Genomic DNA, 25,509 nt, shown 5'->3' on the forward strand with positions numbered 1-25,509 from the left:
CCCCCCTCCCCTCCCGCCAAAACCCCCCAAACCCCACTTGAAGATAAAACTGTGTCCCTGCAGTTAGAAGGAGATGGTGATCAGTGAGCATTGTCCTTTTGGTTTTGATTTCTTCCTCTTAATTACTCTGTTCTATGGCAAAGTATTTAAATACATGAATTAAACATTTAATGCATGCCAAATTAAAAGCAATAAATAAAACTAATATGGAGAGTATCCTAAAAGAAGGACTCTTGTAATTAAACTAAGCTTTTACCAATGTAAAATTAACATTGTGCTTTTAGCTACATCATGGATTTGATATTTTTTTCCTCATTGAAAACAGATATTTTGTTCATATCTTCCAAGAATGGTAACAAAATATATCAGTATTGTTCTCTTATATGTTATAACGAAATAAAAGTGTTTGTGTGCTTGTGTATATGTATGTCTCGAGCTTAAATCTACTTGGTAGATGGATATAGATACATATGTGTATGGAATTGGGAGAGCTGAATACAGCTAAAGGAGCCTACTTAGGTATGTCGTGGGACTGGTCATCCTGTTTATGCTTTTTAAGCTCAGAGGTGTTTACTAATAATAGGAGGAGATTGTTTTTGATGGACTTTCTGAAAGCGTTTGAGATGCAAAGACATCTGTAGGTGGCCCCAAAACTTGAATCTTACAATAACTGGAGCTTCGTGCATTGGAATTCTTTTTCTTCTGATCCCTCTGTTCTTTACATCCACTTCTCCTCCTTTACTGTTCCCCTTCCTGTGTCATCCTGTTCGTCCAGAACTGTCCAAGTCATACTCCTGCTCATAAACTTCTTGCTGTTTTCCAAGGGGTAAAAATTGTTTAGGTTTTTAATTCCGGTGAATATTCTTGTTAAAATGTAGGAATGCATGTTGAATGCATGTTGAATTCTGTTCACACAAGTGTGGCCCGTAAGAAGGGGCAAGAAAATGCAAAAAGGCAGATAAGACATAATTACTGCTTTCATCTTGATTTTCACTTTTCCATAACTTTTTTTCTTGTGACAACTTGGTTCTGAAAATACTGTTTTATTCCCCTTAAAATTATTCCAAGCAGTGTGTATTGTGACTTTGAGTATTCTCTGGTTCATTTGAATTTTCTCCTTTATCCACAAATCTGATGTCTATTTTGAATGCAGTGTCTGATTTATATTGAGAATTCAGTTGTAAACTGATTCTCACCACCAAGTAATCGTTCTGAATAGTAATCTGTTAGTTCATGTTTAAAAACGCAGCAATCTTGACTTCTGTTAACATGATTCCTGGCTGATTAATGTCCTGTTCCTAAGAACATATGCAAGTTGTCCATTGTCTTCCGTGTGGGGAAATCGCATCCTGTCTTGCTTTGATAACTCTTCAGAATGTAATGTAATAAAACCCAAACCTTATTTTATTGCTAGACTGGTGTGAGACATATAGTGTATGTCAGGATGAGACATGTTTTCATAAACTGACTTGTGATTTATAATTCCTGATACTAATTGGTCTGGTCGTGGAGATATATATGTACATGTACAGTTACTTATTTATTTTTTTGCAATAGTTTGTGAACTATGTCTTTAATTATTGCACATATGTGCTGGAGACATTGAGAAAGATCAAAGAGGTAGGTTAGCAATTCAAACTAGTGTTTTAACCAGTAGAATGTCCAGATGGTTGCCAAGCAGCTGGGAATTAATCTTTTGCTGCATGATTAATCTCTACCTCAAAGTGTGTCTCTCTTTTTTTAAAAAAAAAAAAAAAAAAAGTTTGATTTTTTTTTTTTTTTTTACATGTATAGATCCTGGTTTTTAAGGGAGAAAAGACATTGACTAGAAAAAGTAGGTACTATACACTGTTATTGCTACGTGTTGCACTTGTGAAATAAAGGTAGGAGTACAGTTTTAATGACTGTTTTAGGAGATCCTGAAATGAGTGTAAAAAGTTCAGTAGCTGCTGAAATACAACATATAAAAAAAAAAAAGGAATAACACTGGGGAGAAAAAGTAAGTGTTGTTGACTCGGGGTATACAGACTCATTTACTTCATTGGACTCAGCACTATGCAGAATTATATTAAGTTTTCAAGTAGTGTCTACTGTTTTGTTATACTCAGATTTTACTAACTCCCTTTGAAATCAGTATTTCTGCATGTTCACAAGGTTCAACTGGGTTCAATTTTCAGTGCTGGCAATTGAAGATACAGTTTTTTGCATTTTTGAGCTGTCTTTTATGAAATTGCATCTAATAAGTTATTACCATGTATAAGCTTTCACAATTTCTAAATATATTTTAAATTTTTTTTGGTACTTACTGATGTCAAAGTCTCTATTACTAGTGGCAGACATATTTGTTACGTATGGAAGTGGGACGCTTGCCACTCCAAATAAAGCTGTTAAGTAATACGATGTGCTGTAATGCTAATATGCATGTTATGTTTTTTAGCTATATAAAACATCCTTTAGAGTAAAAATACCATTTCAAGTTATTACAGTTGTTGGGATACAAAGCTGTATGCTTTTCTCCCTATTCCCACCACCCCCAACTTGGAAATCTGTGAAAAATACATTGTTCTCTCCTGAAAGAGACTAATGACATTTGCATATGAATAAGAACAATTGTCCATTCAATTATTTTTCTGTATACAGAAAATGTGTATTAAAGTTCAGTGTCATTTAAAAAGTCAGACTTTTCTTGACAGGGGAAAGTTGGTATGATTTGATTTAGGACAAAGCCTTTCATTTTTACTGGCTATAAAAATGGGGCAATGTCCTATTAATTTTTTACTTAAGTGAATATCTAGTTTCTCTTCAAAGAGTACTCTGTAAAAATATTGTAACTGGAAGTAGCAGCTGTAGTGTTTTTAAAGAGTAAAGATACAAAGAAGGTTAGATATGTGGAGAGAAGTATAAATGTTTGTTAGGTCAAATAATATAGTCCAGATCATAAACATAGACTTTTGTGGAAGGACCTTTGAATCTGGGCAAAATGCCATGTTTATAAAGGGTCTTTTTACATTGTAATTTCTGGCTTGCATGTTTCACTTGTTTGATACTGCTTTTCTTTCAGTCTGTCTCTGGTTTGTCCAGACTGTAAGCTCTTTGCAACAGAGACTTTACAAGACATTTATTTCACCTTAGGCATTGCATCAGGTAAAAATATTGATGATATTCAATGCAGAATTTGGAGTGGTTAATGATCTACTGTTTCAAAATGTAGTTATAATTTTTTTTTTTGTATTTCTGTGTTACACTCAGAGGATGAGCACAAACAGCAGGAAAAAATCCCAATGTTAATGTGAATCCCAGATGGAAAACCTGCTTTTATTGTGTATAATGTTCCACTAGGAAAAATATTATTTATGACTTCCTTTAATTTATAAGATTTGTTCTTGAAGTCTGATAGAGCCTTGGAAATTTCAATCAAGTAAAACTAGCTATGTGGCAAAACTACACACCACCATCCCCCTCCCAGGACATTTTTGGGAACTGTCTGCATCTGAAACAGTGAGAAACAATGACCCTTGATACTTGAAAGAATCTCCTTTGCATATCATAAAAATTATTTATGTCAAAGACTCAAAATAGTCCTCCTTTATTGCATAGAATCCCATTTATCCCATTTATCAAGGGAACCAAGCTGAGCCTCAGGGAGGTGCAACAGGTACTGCTTCTGTACCTGGAACGCCTCTTGAAATCTTAACTTGTGAAGAAAAGCAAACTTCTCAACAATGTATTTTATTTTTTTCTCAACAAAACGTTCATCCTTATACTTTGCTTATTTGTTTGTAAGGAGTTTTAGTAGGGCTGCAAGCTTGTCTGTAGACCTATATTGCTTTACCTTGGCACAGCTTAAACGTTCTCCTGGTTTTAGCCTTCCTGGAATTTTATGGTGAACTGTTACACACAAGGTCATCCACATCAGGTCTGTCTTGTGTTTTGTTCAAGTCTTGAGACTTTTTCACCTGTTACACCTCAGAGAGATTTATTCTAAGTAGTTTAAGCCAACCACAGAGGCTTGAGGGTCTTAACTCTTCCAGAAAATAAGTTTTCCTCTTGCCTGTCTTTTAGACTTTGAGTAAAGATCACTAAACTCTCCTGTACAATGTGCTCCTAGAATACTATCTGCACTTGCAAGGAAATCAAATCTGTTTGCGCTTTTAAGACCTGTGGTCGTATTTGATACTTTGGTCATGATATGCACATTTCACTTTGCTATAGACCCAGAATATCAGTGAGTCTTCTCTCCTAATATACTTTGCCTGTTTTAATTGTGAAGATTTTCCAGCTCCTGGTTGTCATGAGAAGGGAATATGATCACCACATTCATCAACATGTGAAAGATGAGGTGTATTTCTGTATGCATCTTACGCATTTTGCCCTTCCTGCTTTCTTTTCATGCTATAATGCATTTCTCTCTGCAGTTAAAAACATTTCAGGAGTAGATCTTGATCTTCAAAATTGTTTGAGCAAGTGGGTAGAAGCTGCTCATTAAATATAAAATGCAATATTAAGTTATATATCATGTGACAAGTGTGCTGGTTACAGACATCTGAATGCAATAAAGTTGGAAATGAACAGTATTTTTTTCCACATACTGCAAATTCAGTGCAAGTTTTTCAGCAGTTCAGTTTTGAAAATGGAAGATTAGTTCCAATATGATTAAATTTTATATTTACTGTAGAAATTTCTGTTCAAATAAATTGTTATAAAGTATGAATTTGTTTCCTTTTTTTCATGTCAGTGATTTTCTTTTAGATATTTAGGTGGTTATTCTGACTCTTAAATTGCTCTAAATGTTAAAAGTATTAATATACCTCAAAGCTAATCTTAAAAATTTTTGAGAGTGCAATATAAGATACAGAAATAACACAATCAGAAAAGATAGCTTGTTAATTATGATAAGAGACACATTATTCCAAATTTGTCTGAAGTTAGCATGTCTTTATGTATAATAAATCTTGAATGTTTTGCAAGTACAGTATCTCCTGCCTTGGCCTGCCTATGTAGTTTAAAACACTGTATAAATTATCAATATTTATTTTTTTAACCCTGGAGGCGAAAATTGAGTAAACACGATTTGGTAGAAAGTTCTAGTTGTTTGTTGTTTTTGTTGGGTTTTTTAAAGAAACATTTTTCTTCTATGAAAGTACCAAAGCGTTGCATTGTGCACTGATTTCTTTTAGCAGCTGAATAACACCAAGACAAATAAGTTTTGTCATATGTTGTAAGATATACAAGTCATTGTTCTATGTTGTTAGTTCTTACTTTGAAGTTCTCATTTGTTGTTTACATCCTTCTCCCCCTTCCTCGCTTCCTCCCTCCCTCCCCCATATATTCATAGACTTGGAAAAAAATCTGGCAAGCAACAAGTACTGTTTTGTCAAATATAAAAAAAAAAAAATCTCTGATGGATGTTAAACCTTCGAGATGCCACCTCTGGCCTAAGGGTGATCACTGTAATGAAGACAAGTGAACAGTGATCAGTAGTTCAAAGCTATCTCTGATTAATATTGTTAGTCTGCTTATTGATTTACTTTTAAATCAGGTATTTAACTATTTCTACAAATTTTTGTAAATGGTGACAAGATGCATGTTTGTCTTCTGTCATGAAAAACTGAGATACAACCTTTTTTTTTTTTGCCAAAGATTTTTTTTTTTAATGCCAGTTGCAGATTAGAGTCTATCGGTTTAAGTTTGACAGTTGTTATTTAAATTTTCATAGCACCTAACCTGTGCTATGAAAATAGAGGACAGTGATATGATGAAACCCCATTTTCAGGTAACTATTTGCTGGTTTTGGTGGTGTTTTGTTTTTTTTAAATTAGGAAGAAAGTGTGACTAGGCACATAAAAGCAGTTCTGTTAATACCACCCTCCATGGCTTTAAATAACAGGGACAGCACAGATGTTTGACATCAGTAATGTTTACATGGCCTTAGGGTTTAATTGCCTCATACTCTTTGTAAGGAGAATAAACAATGACAGAAATCCAAAGGAATGATGTTCAGGCAACAGCAATGGATGCATTTCATACATAGTTGCAAACTTCTCAGCTATAGCTAAATATCTCCACTTTTTTTTTTTTTTGTCTGAATCGTAACATGCCACAAATTTCATGTTCTCTGCTGCCTCTTAACTGGTAATAAAAGATACTAAAACTGATGAGCATGAGCACAATTAATTGCTTCCAACAAGGTGAATGACTTTTCTAAGTTGTTTTTATCTATTTTCTCTAAAACTTATGAAGGTCTTTGATACTGTTGAAGGTTATTTTGTTTCTCAATATGTTTTTAATAAATAAAGTAAAGCTGAAGTGCGAAGGGCACTTTATAGAAGAGTAGCACATAAAGTTACAAAGCGCTATTCCACAGGAAATTGAGACTAACTTAGCAAATGAGGTTTGACATTTGGTAGCTACAGTTATGTGGTTGACTCAGTTTGGTATGGTTTTAATTTGAAAGATACTCCTTTATTGAAATTAGTATTTAATAACGTGTTTAAACTTTGAAATGGAAGGGGAGAAGTTTCACTCCTGGTTGTGAAGTGATGAGCCTGTTTGCTTCAACCCCAGCCTTAATGAGATCACTTTTTAAAATGTGTTTACATGACTCCATTTTTTTTATCTACATATGCAGTGAGATTGGAAGTCTGCCTTACACAAAGGGTGGGTCAAAAAGCAGATTTATAAATGAAACCAGTACTCCAGGCTTTGCTATAGGACACTGTTTTGTTGTCCTTGTGCTTTCTGGCTGTTCCAGCAGTTTTCCACAGAAGAAATTGTAAGTGTAGGATTTTTAAACCAATATATCTTTATTTTTACGGCAGATGTTCAGATTAACACTTCCAGAAGTTGTGATGAAGATACATGTGTGTCTTGGAAGTATGGACTATTATAAAATTTAAATATCTTTGGAGATTTTTTATTTTATTTTTTTACCAGTTACTGATTACAAATACAGCTTTCCTCTTAAGACTAGCCGAAAACTCCATGTGCACATCAACTCTTGAATTTCAAACACTTTAATATGGGACTCCTCACATTTATTTATATAGTAGGTCCTGAAAGGACAAAATTATGTAAGTTGTGGACGAAGCAGACAGGCCAGGAAAATGTCTGGAGTGCTGAAACTTCGGAATTTCATTAAGCTTATAGAAGTTGAGGACCTTGAATGCTTTTGAAGGTATCACTTTTTCAGCCCTCAACGAATGAGAAGTTGGTTTTTGGGATTTTTTTCAAGTAAGAGAGTTTTTTTTTTTAAATTTTTTTTTTAATTATTCAAAGAAAAAGTAAGTGGCAATGTGTTATTGTGTCGGAGGGGTTCAAGTACACTACTTTGAACAAACACAAGCAGAAGCAGGAAATGTATTTTAGCAATCCAATTCAGCAGCAGTATCCTTAATCCCATTCTAAGTAACCTTTGAAAGGAAATGTGTTTATAATGTGAAACCTATGAATAATAGAAAACAAACAAAAATAAACATGCATCTGGGCTAAAGGACATTCTTTGTATAAATGTAACACCTGCCTAAAGAATAAAAGCAAGTTTACCATACTTGGTATATTAACAGAAATATTAAAAGTTTCGTTCTTAGGTGTTTATTTAAATAAAGGACGATAGCTTTTTCTGGGCAGTAGCAGTTGGTTTTATTGCCAACTAAAACATCTTACAAATTCATTTTCTAAATAAATATTTTAGGTTGAGATCTTTTGTCACAGTTTTATCAAATAAATATGAAAATACTGAGAAACTGAATATAGATTTTTCATAGCAATTATTTGTTAGTGGCTTCCCATTGCCTTCTCAAAGATATAAATGAATAATTTAAAACTTATGCAAAGGTCATTAGTGTAATTTATTCTTTATTTTAATTAACTTCTATATCTGTTCTATTTTGCTTTTAAAGCTGGACATGAAAATGAAAATAGCGGAAGGTAAATTTCATGAAGAAAAACTTAAATTACAGCAGAAGCATGATACTGACGTTCAAAAGGTAAAAAGTGTTTGTATTTTTTTTCCAAAGACCATATATAAAACAAAATAATAGAGAATCTGTTTATAATAATTTTCAGTTGTACTTTAACTTCTTCACAATTGCAATTAATGTTCCTTTAAAGTAAGATTGTAGGTAACAGTTTGCATAAGCTGATAGGAATGCAGAATATTCTATGATAACATAAACTTAGGAAGGGAGAAATGCTTGCAGAAAGCAGATCAAAATAGAAGGTGATTTGTTTGTTTGTTTGAACAAGACAACCTATTTTACCAGCCTAACAGCTTCTATGGATTCACATGCTGATGAAATCATAAACTCATGATTTTTCTTCTGGAGAGAAAGCACTCGTATTATAGGAAAATGTGAACAAAAATACTTAAGTAAATTTTTATGGACAAAATGCAAAGAATAATAGTAGGAAAATCTGCAAGTATATCACATATGTTCCTACTAATACAGCAATAGTGCTTGTTCTCATGTCTCTGTTTTGACACTGTATCTTAAAGCATAGGCTGGTCAATAAACAGTTCGTTATTTATGTTATTGCACTGTTAAAGCTATATGTGGCTTTTAATTCTTCACAGCAATAAAATGACACCAGATATACTTCCTTTGGGTTAGGTTGGATTTGTCTTTATTGTGTTGCATAACACCACTTCTGGGAAGATTACAAAAAGCCTATAAAAGACCATACTGTTACTTTTAACACCATGTTTTAAACATGTGGGATCAAATTCTGCGAGGTTCTAAGTGCCTTCTGAAGCACTCTGATCCCAGGAACGTAATGGGAGTTAAATGCTCGGCGTCAGGATTGTGATGACTTATCCTACTGTAAGCTTTGTGTTACTGAGTACCTCTGTTTTTGTTTCTTAAGACTGAGTCACAGGCTTGGAGGAAGTTAGTTGACACAACACTATGACACATAAAAGCCTCCTGAAAGGATGTTAATATTTGGTCAGGTGCATATTTGGCTCATCTGTTCTCAAAGCCTGCAAGCATAACTAGCTACCAAAGCTGAGTCTAAAGGAAACAGCTTTGTGAGAATAAGAAATAGTTTAAATGCTTTCTCATCCCTTGAGTTGTCATCCTTTTCTAACTGATGTTAGAATTCCGACTTTTGAAGTTGTTTAATAGGTTGGATATTTTAGAAAAGGTTAAATAGTGTCGTATTAATCTTTAAAGACACAAAACATTTAATGCAGATGGAGTAATATTGTTTTAAGATGAAAGCTTCTGTTTGATGAGAGATTTGGGGCACTGTTATAAAATTTCTGTGACTTTAATGTTTATCTTAAACATGAAGTTTAACTTAAACTACTATCTCAAAATGTGCAAATATTTGAGCATTTTTTTTTTCCAAAATCAGCACGTACAGAAATGTAAATGTAGTTACACCTCAGATACTTGCTCGGTTCCAACCTGTTGTTTCTTGGAATACGTGCAAAGAATTGCAATTGGTGAAGTATAAGTGTGTAATGAAGTTCACCAATGATGTAAGTATTTCTTAAACCTGTTGAGAATTTTAGGTGTTTTTAAGTAGTATGAGGCAACATAAACATGAAAAGGGAAACAAATCCTTTCTATTTGCAGGAGTAGCACCATGAAACTTCAAACTGAACAAAAGCAACATTGGATTTGCCCGAGTTTAAAGGAAAACAAAAAGACATCCCCTCCCCCCCCAAAACATGAAGCTCCTTTTTAATGTACTCTACTGCCGACATTTATCTAAATCAATCCTTTGTTTATGATTTGGCAGTCTTAGCTGTGAAAAATAATTAGATCTAATCACTTGGTCCTGCATGACCTAAGCACTTCTTGAAGGCAGCTGCTTTGACAGAGATTGGTGTATATTATTTTGTGCACCGGTTGTAGTTTTGGTTTTTTTGGACTTCTGTTAAAGTATTGTGAATTTTCCTCACAGATTTTGGATAGAAAGAATGATGAAATAGAGGTATTGAAGTCCCTCTACAAAAACAAACAAAATGAAGCTGAGGAGACGATTAGAAAACTGGAGAAAAAAGGTGATTTTTATATTCACGGTTGTTGTTTTCTGTGTGGCGGTATTGTACTGCATCCTTCTTGTGGCCATGGGCTTACGTATTCCTTCTAGGTGCAGATGTCCCTTTCCTCTTCATTTGCAGGTCTTAACCCAATTTTTCCTTTAGATTTGAGAGGCTTGTCCGGTTGTCTTTGCTGTCCAGTTTCCAAACCAAATTTTCCAAGAGGCAGCGCGATCTTGTTGTATTTAATATTTACAAGTTTTATGAGAGTCACCAAAAAAATTTCTTTGATGATACCGAAGTATTTTGACCACTTATTTAAAACTTTTTGGAATCTCTGGCTCAAGGTTAATTTATTTTTACATTCAGTACATTTTAATCAAACCACAGTGTATTATTTATTTAGGACTATTGCGGCAAGAGACTTCAAACGTGAGTAGTAGTTTTAAATATGTCATAAGTACAAAACTTGGCCTGAGTGTGGCTTGTCAGCAGTTTTTGAATGTTAGTTTCTTTTAGAATTCCTTGGAGTCCATTTACACTATGGACTAAACCACAATGTAAAATAATACACACGTTTGGTAACCTACGTACAAAAAAGGAGAGAGTTCCATGTATATTGTTTCCGGCTCCTTGGCAAAGAAAACTGTCCAGCAAAGGATCTGGTGCTTCTGTTGGTGGGCTGGTGGTTGCGCTCAGCTGTAATGGGTTGTGTTTGAGTCACCTACACTCTTACCAGATAGTGAAAATCATCAGTCACTTTTGAAAAGTGAATATGTACCTGCTTTGGTTTCCACAAAATTTATCAGACACTGAATTCTTGATGCAATCACTTGCAATTTAAGTTGGGGAACTTAACTTCCTTGTATATCTTGGGCATTCAACCCTCACAAGAACCTTTTCTCCTAAGGATGCACATAAAATCAGGTTAAAAATGCCTGTTTTCTTTAGGTTACGGAATTTTGTTGATGTATCTTTACTGCTTCAGTAAGGAAAACTCACTATGAAATATTTTGTAAATAATGTAGAGAAGAGAGAACACCTTGTAATATTTTAGTGGCATAGAATTTAAGTGCTAGATTTTAAAGAAGCACATGCATTAAGTGTTTTTAAGAGCCAAAAAACATCAGAAAGCCAGGTCAATTGGAAAACTGATGTAATCTGATTGCATCTGTTGCCAACACTGAAAAATTCCAAAGGTATCTCTTGAATGGTTGTTTATTTTCTCATTTTTGACAGTTCAGACCCTTGTTCGTGAGTCACAAGTCGTGAGAGAAGCAAAAGAGAAGCAGATTGTGGAGTTAAAGAAGATGTGTGAGCAAAGCAATGATTCTTTGAACAATGAGTGGGAGAAAAGGGTAATGAATAATGCTTGCTTTCTTTGAAAGACTCCTACAGTGTGTATCTGGGATAATACATTTTGTCACTTAAAAAAAAAAAAAAAAGAGTATGTTACTTTTAGTGGTATTTTCTTATGCTGACTTTATTTTTTTCTGGAGTAGTCTTGCAAGACTCTTTCTGCTGATGCTTGCACAGCCACATCCACCCGTACACCCACCCCCAGGCACCCCCACCCAGCCGGTCACTCTGTTCCTGGGGTTCATCTGGCCCTCTTGGCAAGACTCTGGGTGTATTAGGGAAGTGTTTATTTCTGGTTGACCTGACGTGGAATTTTAATCTCGGTAAACCTGCTGCTACCTGCTGCCACGGTGATTCCTTTGAACTATTATTTTTGCATCGGGTCATGAATTCTTCAATGTATTTTTATTTATTGTTAGACTCAAGACAGCAGCAAAGCAGAGAGAAAAGCATGTTTGTTGCAAGACAGCGTCACCTTTGCCCAGATTATTGTCAGTATTTGTCTTGCTTACCCCTCTCAGGAGAGGGAGGGTCACAAAAAGGGCAAAACGACCTCCCTTCGTAGATGAAGTATGCTGTTTTATTTAATTTTTTTGCAGCCCTGCATCTGGAAGTGATGTTGGTTTTAATTCTTGTCTTGTAAGAGATAAATCATAAATCTTGTCCTTTGTGCTTAAGACCTTGAGGCTTCAGTGTTAGGTTGTTTTTTTTGTTTTAGAGAAGCATTATTTTCCCGAGGTCATCCCACTTTTTGCAGTTACCTAGCAAGTGCGGTTTCTACAGCTGTAACTGTCATCAATGATGCCAGTGTGCAAACAAGAAGGCAAATTAAAATACTAATATTAATTTTAATGAAATTATAGAAGTGAAATTGGAGCATGTATCTTATGGAAAAACATGGATAGTGGGAAGTATGATGGAAATATAGTAAAAGTTAACAGTACAATATTTTTATAACTTTATATACTATATTCTTTCTGTGTATTTTTTCCTTTGAATAGATGCAGGTTATTTGCATAGATGCTGCTGACGATAATGCAAATATTACTGTAGTCTGTTCTACAGGAGGTAGAGACATTCTGAGAATTTTTGGTTTTATTTATATCTTATGCACCTGGAGATTAAATATTTATTTATTTATTTTCCCAGATTATTTTAAAAGGATCTCAAATTCAGCAAATCTTCTGAACACCACAGTATATACGTGATACTTATAATAATAATTTATTAGCATTCTTATCTTTTGAATGAAAAATTTTATGTTAAGTTACTGCGCACTGTTGAAGTCTGTTAAACAATGGTCCAGGTTCACAGACACTTCCATGATTTTGCTAGTCTGTATGTTGGAGAGAAAAATCCATACTTGTGCAAATTAACCTGATTTTAGCAGCATGTTTAGAATGATGCTTTTATTTTGTATATTGCAGCTTTCTCCTTCAGCTGTGAAATGGATTTGTTAGAAACGTGAGAAGTACATAATAGCTGTTATACAACCAATATACCGTACAAGTTTTGTATGCTAATTTGACATGACATTATTCTTTACTATAGTATAGGTAGAAAATTTAGATTTGAGGCTGCTTAACTAGAAAGGGAGGCCACTGGATTTTAGAATATAAATCAAGGGTTAGTAATGACACAATAATCCTTTTATTAGACAAGTAGATAGTCAAGGCTCTCCAGCTTCTTACAAACTGAGAGGCAGATAAACTGGCAGTCTAAGTATCTGGAGAGAGTATTAGTGTTTCTGTAATAGAAATTCATTAATTTTGTGCAAGTCATTGGTGTTCGGTTTAAATATGTAAACAAAGAGAATAGCAGAGAATGGCAAAAATATGTATGTGTTTTAGTATTCTGTACGGATAAGTTATACCTTCTATACATTTTAAAATGACTTCTAAGTTACCGCTTTATAGAGTCATAGCAGACCTATTTAGTGAGACAATGATCTAGTTTTGTTATAGAGGACAGAAATGTGGCCTGTGCTTCTCAGTTATTCTATTTATACGCTATAATAATATAATACTTATAAGTGCTAGTTTTGTATGCCATTTATTATTTGGCAATATTTTTGTGATGCAGCTTCACAATGCTGTGGCTGAGATGGAGAAGGAGAAGTTTAATATTCGGAAGAAGCACACAGAAGATATGCAGGAACTGCTTGAGGATACCAATGCTCGTCTTAGCAAAATGGAGGAGGATTATTTGGAACAGATAAAGTCAACTGTAAGTTTTTTGTAAATATGTCACGACAGCAAGTGTCTCTTGCAGTATTCAAATTTCATGCATTTGTACAAAAGTGTACATGAATATTGTTGGGCTGAGAAATATTTTTTGATAGTGCAATGCAGTTGTTCTACCTTGGGAGAGAGCAGTGTCCTGGCAGTCAGTCCAACCAAGGATTTTTCCCCCGGATAAAATTAATCGAAGTACAGCCCTTAAATGAATATTATTCGATATATATTTGTATTGAAGGACTGTTTCTAGCATTTCTCACTGTTTTTTGATTCAAGTTAGCAGAACTTTTGTCTCTGTAGGTTTGTAGACTATAAAAAAGGATTTATATAGTACATCTATTTTCATAGATACATGTGATCTCTTACTTACCCACCTCCTCTTCGAATGATCAAATGCTTCTGTTAGATTAAAGATCAAATAAAAAGGATTTTAAAAATAATTATTGTATTATTCTAATTTAATGCATTTCTTTCCTAGAATAATTAGAAACACGTAAGCAGGTGTAATCTGGATTTTGTGCCTGCTATATAAATGATGTAAAAAGCAAAAAATTAACAAGTATCCTCAAGAAAGCATCCTGTACTTTTTATCAGGATGAAGTATGAAGAAAATTGAATGACTGAAAAGACAATGTCAAACAAAATTTACTCCTTTATTAATGAATGTTGAATTTAAAAATTAGCATTCAGATCATGTCATAGGTAACAGTAAATACAGAGAAAAATGGACACAGTCTGTCAGCAAGATTGAATTTAAGAACCATCAAAACTAGACAGATCTTGCTGAGCAGCTTCTGATTTAATAATTAAACAAGGTAGAGTTCAAGGCAGGGCTTAAGATGAAAGACTAGACTGTCACTGGAAATTAGTTTTCTTTTTTTCTCTCTCTTTCTCTCTCCTGATTTTTGTTTTTTTTTTTTTGTTGGTATTTCAGAGTTTCCTTGTTCAGAGTTTCACGTTGTCAAGAATGCCATTGCTGTTAGCAAATGAAATTGGCTGAACAATTTAGCTAATACCATAGAACTGATAAGTAGGGGTTTGTGCATTGAACAAGTATGAACTTCCTTGAGGGGTAGGGGACCAGGGAGGAATGATGATATTTGGCGATAAATTAAGTACGAATCTTTTTTTTTGTGTGTGTGGTGGTGGTATTCTTAAAAAAAACAAACAAACAAAAACAAAAACCAGAAAAACAAAAACCCACAAAAACACCACACAAAAAAAAACCCCAAAAGCAAAACAAAGAAACAAAAAAAAACCCAACAAAAAACCTCCACAAAAACCCAAGAACCCCCCAAAAACCCAAAACAAACAAACCTCCTTCCCCTCCTCCCCCCGCCATACATACTGTGCAGCTGGCTTTGTAATGATGGAAAAGTTTGCTGAACTATGTTCATGAAATATCTTAAGCCACTTGACAAAGTTCAGGTGACCATTCTGGCTGTGTGAGGCTCTTGCATTACTCCAGGCTCATTTAACAATTCTGTGACAGTTGGGGCACTGACTTGAGGTGGCAGATGTTTGAGTTTTTATTTTATTTTAACAGAGGGTGAAAATACTCTTCCACTTCCCTCATCTTCGGACCTTTGTCAATATAAAAATAACTATGATACATACATCCTGGAAGGACAGCTGTGTCTTATTTTTTGACTCCGGCCTCCTGAGGAATTCTTCTCTCATTTCCGTGCATATTAACATAAATTTAGGGAAGAACGGGAAATAGTAGAGTAGTCTCATGCTAACTGCCTGTTCTTATTCTGTTCATTTTTAAGATAGTTTATATTAGGAGTTGAAGTTGTTGGAAAAAGATACAATTTTTGATAGATATTTGTAATTTCTTAAAGAAATTACTGTAATTAAGCAAATGATATCGAGAATCGGATTAGGGAAAGGTATACCAGCAGAGGCTTGAGGAATGCGCTCTCAGTCCTCATATGGATTTGCTATATTCCTGTGCACAACACTTTCCTTCTCTGCATGCCTCCATTTTCCAGTAATAAAATGGAAGATGATATACTTACCTTACAAGATGATTGGTGAATTATTCAGTTAGTATTTGTTAATTGGTTTGAAACACAACTAGATAGGATTCGCACTGTTAATGTAGCATTTGTATTATAATCATTGCTCTTATATCCTCCAAATCCGCAGCAGATATTACTGTATCTTATTGTTTACATCTTTGGATGCGGTTTTGCCAAAGTGTGCACGTAAAAGGCAGTTGTTTAAAGTCTATAATTCTTTAGCCACCTAAGTGTGTTGCTCCTTGCTTTAGTTTAGAAACTTTTTTTTAAAATTTTTTTTTTTATGTCAGCATATGGCGGTCATAAAAGTACTTGGAAGAATATTTCAGCATGAGAAAGCTACAGATTTCACTGGATGCCATATAGTTTAATATGCTTTCTAGCTGACTTTTATAGCTGCTCCTCACCGTAATGATCAGTAAAATCTTTTTTTTTATATATAGGGTTTTTTCCCCAAAATACTCTTACATATCGCTAGCGATAACGCACTTGTTGGTTAATGGAAGGTCTAAAAATGCTTTACATATGTTATCATCTATTACAGTTTTTCATAGAAATATCTGTCTTCTCTCCCATTTTAAAAGATTTGTAGTTTAGAAATCAGTTGCACATATTGTTCTGCTTAGGGGAGAAGACACTTTACTTCGGTGGGGGAGAGGGGTGTATTAGACATCCATATTTTGAAGATTTATTTATTTTTTTATATACAACATAGAATTTACTGTCATGATTGATGACAGCTTTGCTATTGTAACTCTTGTGTCTCTGAACCACCAAAGAACCTTGTTGCTCTAGGCTACTGAATAACAACAGGGTATACCCTAATTTATTCTGGTGTTTTCTCAACAATGACCTATTCTTTTAGAACCAGACGGTTAAAAAACTGGAGGCTCGTGTCCAGCAGTTGACTGTTGAAGCTGAAAATAGTAATTTACAGCGTCAAAAATTATCTCAAGAAAAGACTGATGCAGAACAACGTTACCAGGCGGTATGCTCTGAACTTCAGGAAATGAAAACAAGGTAGTTAAATGCGGTTGCTGTTTTTAACATTGAAGAATATGGAATTTCCAAAAGCAAATATTATTAATTTTATTTCAAGAACTCAGCGGATGGTAATTGGCATTAGAAAATTGTCATGAACATGTATTAATTGATGTAAAACTCGTTTTGGAACTGACCCAAATGACCATTGTAAGATGTTATCTTTCCATTATTTATAAGCATTTCATTCTGTTACAATAAGCATGTGGTACAGACAGACTTGCACACTCTGTAGAATTGATACTGAGCAGGTAAGATGCCAAAATATGAAAGCGATTTCCATGTTCTGTTTGCTTATTACTTGTAGGCACAGCTCACTTCAGAAAGACAAGGACCATATTATACAGGAATATGAGGAGAACGTCCAGCAACTACAAAGTAAATATGATGTTGATATAAATTTTATAAAGCAGGAACATGCTCTTTCTGCAGCTAAGGTATGCTTCCACATATAATAGGCGTTAAAATGTTGTTTATTTTTTAAGTGGTCTCCTCAATATAAATGTAATGCTTATGAATAAATCCAAGGAACTGTTCAGTTCCCTAAGTTATTAATGTGCATAAGTTTAAAAAAAAAATTGTGATTTAAATTTTCATTCCCAAATTTGACTGAAAAACCATCTGAAGTTGACTGATAATTCTGGTGTATGTGTACGCACAGATGGTATTTCCATAGCTGATTCAGATAAGGTACAAGTAACATGCTCATTTTATTTGTGCTTCGGTAAAAATTCCAGATACCAGAGGACCTCAGCACACTTAAAAACTCAATGTTTTCATAAGGCCTCTTCAATGAGGGAAAATATTTTTTCCAGAAATAAACTGTCTTGCAGGCCTCTTACTATGGAACATTATGTTAAATATTTATGTGTTTAAGAAACCATTTTTAAATTTTGCAGGCTTACAATCCACCCAAAATGTAATAATTCCGGTTTGTTTCTGTAAAAACGTCTCAGATTGATACCTACCAATATGCATAAGTAGATATATAGTATATATTTAATATAATTTTCAAGTTAAATAATTGTAGAAAAGGCTCATGTTTTAAATACTATCTGCTAATCCTTAGAGCCATAGGACAAATGGGGTCTTTTGCATTGTTTTACTGGAATTCTGGGAGCTTTGATGATACTTTACTCCATTTAATTTACAAGGTATTTTTCTTTCTTTCAATTCTTAGTGCCAAGGTTTTTTTTATTATTAGTTATTTTTTTCTGCTTTTGTTTACATTTCTAAGTTCACGGACAGAAGTGACGTATCCGGAGTTGTAAACTCATACAGGTTTTTTTCCCAAGTTGATAATTTTTTACAATTTCCAGGCACCTTTGAGAAATAAATTTAAAAACGCAAAAGATGTTTCTGTAGAGCTAATGAGGAATGCAACACAAAAATTCCTTTTTCTGTTAAATCCCTACAGGCATCTGATGCGATTAAAGAATTACAGCATAGTGTGTCTCTATTAAAACAACAGTTACATGATTCAGAACATCAAAGACAGCAACAGCTGAGGGTGAGCCCTGAATTTCTTACTCAAGAATGACCAGCCCTTTTTACTTTTTCCAGTGATTTGAATGTTTAGATAGCCATACTAAAATGCACTTATATATAACATGCATCTTTGTATTTTATTCATAGAAATATATAAAGTGTCACCTTATGCTTAAAGGTTGATTTAAAAAATATGACTAAAAGAGATCACTTTATGAGTAAGAGGGAATTTTTACAGGAACTTTTTGACTGTTTGTTGTAATTCACATGTTAAAACAGTATAAACGTGTGTCAGTGGATTATAGAGAAGCATGTCAAAGAATTACGAATATCTTTTTTTTTTTTCCCCCCCTAAATGGTAAACATTTTAAAGTAAGTTTCAAAATTGTTTTTATTTTTGTTGCTGTTTAACAGTTCAGTTCAATATTCCATCTTCCTATAGGCATTTAAATTAATCCTTCTATCTCAGGATAATGAGTTCCACATCTGTATCATGTATCAATCCTGTTTGAGTTCTGGCATCTACTTTTCCTCCTATGTCTTTCATTTCACAATTGATGTGGTACAGAATGGTATTTTAATAGCTCAGGAGAACAAGTTGCTGTTTCTCTTTAGAAAACATGAATCATGACTTTCGAGATAGTTTTGTTATGTGTGGATATTTTTGCTGTTGGCTGAATTTTTTTTGTATGTCAAAGAACTTTTTAATGATGATATAAAGTGGATTTTTAATTTTTATGGACTGTCCTATATAATAGCAAATGTGTGTGTGTTTGCTTTGAAATGAAAGAAAAATGCGGTTTGTTTATTTAGAATACACATCTCTTCCTTTACAGGATCAAGAATACAAGCTTCAACAGGACAAACTTCACTTGGAGCGTGTATATGAAAAACAGGTAACGTTTTCAGGAAAATATACCATCTTATGCATATTTCCAATTTTGTATACAGTTTAAATTCTGAAATCCCCAAAGTAGATTTTGGAATCCAAGCATTTCACGTGGGTTGGAAAAATAATTGGACAAATTCAAGGAAGATTTTAAGTGCAGCTATTTAAGTATAGAGACGTTGCCTCTGATTCTAGGAACCTATTGCCAAATGATGGAGGCTGGGAGAGCATTACCAAAGAAGTGCCACTGTAAGCCTGTCCTGTTTGTATATGCTTCTTCTGTTGGCATCTGATGTTAACTGCTATTAGAGAAAAGATAATGAACTAAATTGAACTTAGCCTGACCTATTGTCAGTGTTCATATGTTCTTCCATACTACTTTTTCCCCAATATATCTTTATTCCATACTTCTCCATGATTTGAATGTGTTCTCTATATATTGTCAACATGCATTGTTTTTACATCAGAAGCTTAAATTAAAAAATGTCATTTTCATCAAAACCACTTCATCTTAAAGCACTTTGCAAATACTGCGTACTCTTTTAGACTCTAAACATGAATGGGTTTCAAATTAAACTTCAGTTTTAGTGACGTTATATGTTCAACTCATGCAGTGCTTAGTAAGAGGGTGCGTTAGATGCCTATTTAATTGAAAGGATGTGTTATTCAAACATGTCATTTCCAAATGTGGCAAATGTATAACATAAAATAATGAATTGTGATCATAGCTACTTGTCACTTGGTAATAGCATGTGCAACATCAATTGTAGTGAGTTTTTGGTTTGAGTTAGTGCCTTCTGCTGACTTGAAGTCAAATACTTTTTCATTCCAAGATATGTTTTGGTCTAATCCTAGCCTACATTTGTCGTCTTAGGCAAGTCATGTCTTTTATGAGTGTTTGGCCTCAAGAGAAGCCTAGGACTGGAATAATAAATCAAAAAGTCAAAATAAAAATATATTAGCATAATTTGCATATCTTCCAGCTATTGAAGTATAGTGGACATTGGTTTATTGCAATACATCACTTCCTCTGGAGATAAGTACAGATTAAATGTGGCTGGTAATGTTTCCAGGCATGAAGTCCAAATGCCATCAGATGGCTCACATCTACACTATTAAACTTTACGATTCTGGATAGTAAGGTGGATGCATCCGTATTACCTTTCTGCAGTGATGCCTGTCCTGTGTGAATCTTGAATGAGGCTTGAGGATCATTTGGGAGAATGCGACTTAGCATGGGCTAAGGGCATGTCAGCAATCACTCTACAGCAGTAAGCACAGGTATTGAAGTTGTAACTCCGTATCAGTAAACAAGAAAGTAGACCCTTTTATTTTTAATAGATAACTTTACAGCAGTTTGCCTATTGATAATTTTCATGTAACTGTGTTTCTGAAATCAAATCTTTGAGAAAGGAGGAGAAAAAATACATGTGAACAATCTATGGATATAAATCCATAAAATAGTATAGATTGGCCCATAAAATACTAAAACAAGCTTGCCTTCAAGTAAAGGAATCATGAAGTCTCTGGTGCAATCTGTTCACTTAAGAACCTACCCATTATCTAATAATCTTTATTAGTCTACAGTGGCTATTGCCTGCTAGGATATTTAAACATCAAACAAATAATAGGTAGTAAACCTAAATGTCACTGTTTGATTAAATGTGCTTATCTGCTGAATCAGGAACCAGTTAGGCTAAATGGTTTTACAAGCAAAGGAAACACCTGCTTTTTATAAATAATCTACCGCTTGTTTTCCAAACATTCAGCTAAGCGTAAGAACAGTGACAGATTATTCCTGAGAGCTGTTCTCGAGCCAGCTGTTAAATATATATAATTTTGCCAGGTTTGGCAATACCTTCTTTACTCTCTGACAGACAGCCCATCGGTTTGGAGGCTCTTTCAAACCAACTAAGTATTCAGACTTCCACGTAGTAAACACCTACATGGAACTGCTTACAGTAGAGAATCTCCAAATTTGTTTTTTCATTGGACTACACTCTTGTGCTTCTGACTATACACTTATTAGAACACATTTTTCTTTATTGTAGTGACTTAATAGCATGTAAGATTGCAAATGATTGGAAGTGAATAAAGGATTTCCTGTGCTTCCCATCCGGTAAAGAATAACATGCTTAATACATCACATCACCACATTGTTACTTGAGCAATCCTTAAAGCAAAACAAACTCTTGTACTTAATCTGCCTTTGGCAAAAAATATTATGAAAACCCATGGTTTGGACCATGCCTGCGAGGTTGCCAAATTCTGAAGCTGCTTTCCTCTCTTGATCCAGAAGTACCAGAGAAAAGAATTCTTCATAAAAATGTCTATTCATGGTTAGTGAATTTAGGAAGTGGGAGTCAGATTTTGTTCAATGTTTTTTGCAACTATATTGCTTTATAGGGAGAGAAGTAATTTCTCAGATTGCTAGGATTCGTTCCTTATGAGGTCTTGAAAGTTGCCATTTTCATTCTGCATTGATTAAATACGAATAGAAATTAAAGTAGTGCTTCAAATTTAAATGGTAACTAAAATATACTGGGGAAAAATACAAACATTTAGAGGAGAATTAAAGGGCCTCAAAGTTTTTTGTAACTGAGTGTTTTTAGGATATTTATATAAGAGGTCTGTTTGCCTCACTTTTGTGTGCAAATGTCTTTTAAAATGTGTGTATAGGTATTGCTCAGTGTAATGGCAGTTGCATGGAGAGTTACTTGGAAATGCACAGTTTGCTTGGGGAAATGGAAAGGACGAGGGATAAGCAGCATGGCCGAGCGAAGGAAAATGGAGAGAGGTGTGGGACCCCGTGATGTTAGACAGTAGTGATCCTCTGCTGTGTACTGAAATCACGTTTAGTGATGCGGAATATTTTTATCCTGCAAGATTATTCAAAGTGAACACATACACTAATGCTGATCTAGGTAAGAGATGATGGGGAAGAGAGAGGATGATGTCAGGGGCAGCTTTTTTCTGTTGTGCAAGGATGCAGAGGCTCTCAGGTTGCACTAGGATTGATTTCCTGCCACATCCATTGGAGTGACAGATGAATTATTCTTCTGGATTGACACTATTATAAGCAGCACCTGGTCACAGTTTATTATGGAATAATAGTTGTTAGCTAAGATGCTCTATCATTTTAGAGGTATCTGTGTGCTTTTTGTGGGTTTATTAGTTGTACACTTATACAAGAGTGCCATGCCCCCGCATTTCCAAATGGCTTTTTTAATGTCTGGATGCAAAATGGAAAAATAAAAAGTTTTATATAACGATTCAAGCACTCTGGTTTGATTTCACTGGGTCAGGAGATCATTAGTAGTAAACCACTTTTCCCCAAAGTTTTACTTTTCTTAGGATTACCTACCCTCAGATAGTTAATGCTTGAGTTTGTATTATTCTAAAATAATGTTATTTACTATCATTATGTTTGGTATTTTTATTGTTGTAAGAATTGGTAAAAAGTTGTTCACTTTGGGTATTCACAAATTGGTAAGTAGGAATTCTGCGCCATAGAGAATACATGTCATTATTTTAGGCAGATTTCTGTATGTTTTCCTGTATTTATCTAGCGAAAATCTAGTTATGTAGATATTACTGATATTTCTTTACTCTAGAGAATAATACTCATTTTGAGAAGAAAAATAGCTCTATTGGCTATAGTCTCATCTCATACTTCATCTCTCTGTTAATCTTTATTCTTGCATTTCATGTAATTTTAGAAATATATAGATGGTTGTCTACATCAGTGCAAAAGAAATATGCAAAATATAATAGTTTTTATAATTTAAAATAACATTTTTTTTAATCAGACTCTGTTTTAGCTAAAATATGGTATTTTTTTCTTCAAATGGTAGATTCATGGCATCCGGAATGATGTTGATAAAGAAAGAGGGGATGCTCAAAAGAAAATTCGCAAACTGGAAGAGACTTTGAAGTAAGTGAATATATTGTTGAAACATCCCTGATTTTTTAGTCAAATTTATTAAATAAACTTATGCTTTGTCTCATCTAACTGCCTTTCTATAATTTGGATTATCTTCCCATTGTAAAGCTGCATCTTCAGGGTTCTAGTCAGCCATAAAAATTAAAAACTAAAGCAAGAACAAAGCCACCTAAATTTGTTGATTTTCAGGGGGTAGGAATATAATAGAATTGAAGTCAGTTATATCAGCTGGTCTTGCCCTGTCAAATAAATGAAACCGGCTTCAATGGAATGGATACATAGTAGGCAAATAATCCAAACTAACGACTAGTTGCTTTGGACTATTTTAGAGGAAGGGATAAATTTGAAAGATGTATTTATTTAAATTATATTTTAACTTGATTTAGTATATGATGTTTGTGATTTTTTTTTTTTTTAATAATCATAAATTACAACTTTAATGTGGATCTTTCCTCTTTGAAACCACACTTTTTTGTGTGAATACTTATTTTTTAAATGCAGCTAAGACTTGGAGAAATGGTCCGCAGCAAACAGAAGACACTTTTCATTAACTAACTTGGTACAGCTTTTTTGCTGACCTTGTATGTTAAAAAACTAATCAGGATGCAACAAGTTTGATGTTTTCTGAGCGAAGGAGTGGTTTATATACAGCAGATATACATATGACACGATTGACTCTTGTTATGCTGTTTCCATTTTTGATTATGTAAAAAAATTATTTCCATATGTTTATCCAGTTTAAATTCAAAGTTATGGAAATAATTTCTAGGGAAAACAGATTATTCTGAAAGAAACCAGAAGTTATTTGCTAGAACTACTCAGTTAAATGTTACAATGTATCTCATCTAGGCTGATAGAGGCATTGTGAAGATACTTTTATTCAATAAAAGTCACAGGGCTGAAGTCTGTATTCCTTTATTTCTATATTCTTTAGGTATTCGGCATAAATAGAGACTATCTTAAATCACTACAGACATTAATAAAAACTCTAGCTTTTAATCTTTAAATTCTTTACACTGACTATTATTTATAATTTTAGGGAGATTGAATTGTTATCAACTAAACTTAATCTTGAAGTATTTTAACGTCGGATGCATTGATAATGTAGTTGCATTCATTATCTTCCATGGCTTTCAAATAACATGTCAGTTGGCACTTACTTACATTAATAAAATAAGTCTGACTTAACAGTCCACTGGCTGCTCAGAATTTATTCCCCATGTGGGTGCTCTCAGTGCAGAGTAAACACGGCAGTGCTCCGCTGCGGGCAAGTACTTGTGAAGTGGGTTAGTGTGCTGTGGGTTTTGAATTTACTTTTCAGTTAACAGTACTGTGCTGAGAAGCTCTGTAGATAGCTGAGAGGTCCTCATTTATTTCAGGTATTCCCTAGCTGTAATTAAGCTTAGGTTTAATGTTTGGGTTAGAGTAAGGATTTGAAAGACTAAAGTTTCAAGAGCCCAGTTGAGTGGTGGGTGCTTCAGGGCCCACAAATTAAGGTGATGTTGGCAGAGGCCAGTCCCAACCTTGTGCTTTGTGCGAGTGGGTCCTTTGGCCAAAACTGAGGATGGGTCAGCCTCTGGGATCCAAGAGCCCTGGAGACTGCATGACAAGTTAAAAGTCTAGACTATTTCCCCTACAGCAGGTGATTAATACCTATTCCCGGTTTTCAAAGTGTCTTCTAATGTAAGTTACTTCCACTCATATTGTAGAGTACTTTTCCCAGGTCGCTTCCATGTCCTGTGGCGCTCTGTTCCTGTTATGCTTTTTTTAAAATCTTTTTTTTTTTGATTCAGGGTGTTGAAAATAATGTAGTGATTTCTAATATAAATGATATATCACTCTCCTAATTTAAAATGGAAAATGTTTTAATTTTGGAGATAGCTTACTCTTTAATAATGAATCTATAATACTGTTCTTTTGGTTGTTTTATACCAGTGATTTGGGGTTAATTTTAAGATTAGTAATGGAATTAGTAATGCTAATAAGTAATTATTTTGTAATTGAATAGAAATAAAAATTAGCTTTCATCCTTGTTTTTGTCTGGATGAAGATAGAAGTTGGCAGAATCATCAAGGTGGATTTGTGCTCCTAAAGATTAAAAATATTGCATTTACAGAAATATAGTGCCCTAGTCTAAGCCCAGCACATATTCTACTGGCTGGTTCTTTCAGATTTCAACTCCAGTGTAAAACCTCTGTGTCCTGCATCCGTACATTTCTGACCACAGATGTGTCAGTGCACATGACTGTTAAGACAGACTCACACGCCCAGTTTAGAGGAACTGCTAATCCTGCAAGGCTGACTTTCTGGAAACCAAGCCATTAATTTAGTACCAATGTTTCTGGACAATATTAAGATTTTACATGCATGTGTTTATATATGGTATGTATGTAAGTAATACACAACAAGCAGTAATATTTTTGTGTCAGAAATGGATGGCTTCCTTATAGCTTTCTTTCCCATTGCTGTAAAAATTAGTCCTTTTAACAGTCTCTTGCTATTAATATGAATCCAAAAGATCTAATGTTTTATGTGAAAAT

The 25,509-nt window shown here is 34.2% G+C and overlaps 1 protein-coding gene across 1 annotated transcript in view; it reads left to right on the plus strand.

Moving 5' to 3' along the window:
- Positions 1 to 7,902: 7,902 nt before the first annotated feature.
- Positions 7,903 to 25,509, plus strand: part of CEP112 (centrosomal protein 112kDa) — a 138,401-nt gene continuing 120,794 nt past the window's right edge. Inside the window, exons 1-9 of the mRNA XM_009584694.1 lie at positions 7,903 to 7,985; positions 9,910 to 10,009; positions 11,228 to 11,346; positions 13,430 to 13,573; positions 16,474 to 16,628; positions 16,957 to 17,086; positions 18,067 to 18,159; positions 18,974 to 19,033; positions 22,881 to 22,960. Coding sequence (XP_009582989.1) covers positions 7,905 to 7,985; positions 9,910 to 10,009; positions 11,228 to 11,346; positions 13,430 to 13,573; positions 16,474 to 16,628; positions 16,957 to 17,086; positions 18,067 to 18,159; positions 18,974 to 19,033; positions 22,881 to 22,960 — 962 coding nt within the window. The 5' untranslated portion in view covers positions 7,903 to 7,904. The remainder of the gene's footprint in view (positions 7,986 to 9,909; positions 10,010 to 11,227; positions 11,347 to 13,429; positions 13,574 to 16,473; positions 16,629 to 16,956; positions 17,087 to 18,066; positions 18,160 to 18,973; positions 19,034 to 22,880; positions 22,961 to 25,509) is intronic.

The sequence above is a fragment of the Fulmarus glacialis genome, unplaced genomic scaffold (genome assembly GCF_000690835.1).
Source record: "Fulmarus glacialis isolate BGI_N327 unplaced genomic scaffold, ASM69083v1 scaffold24669, whole genome shotgun sequence".
Taxonomy (NCBI): Eukaryota; Metazoa; Chordata; class Aves; order Procellariiformes; family Procellariidae; genus Fulmarus; species Fulmarus glacialis.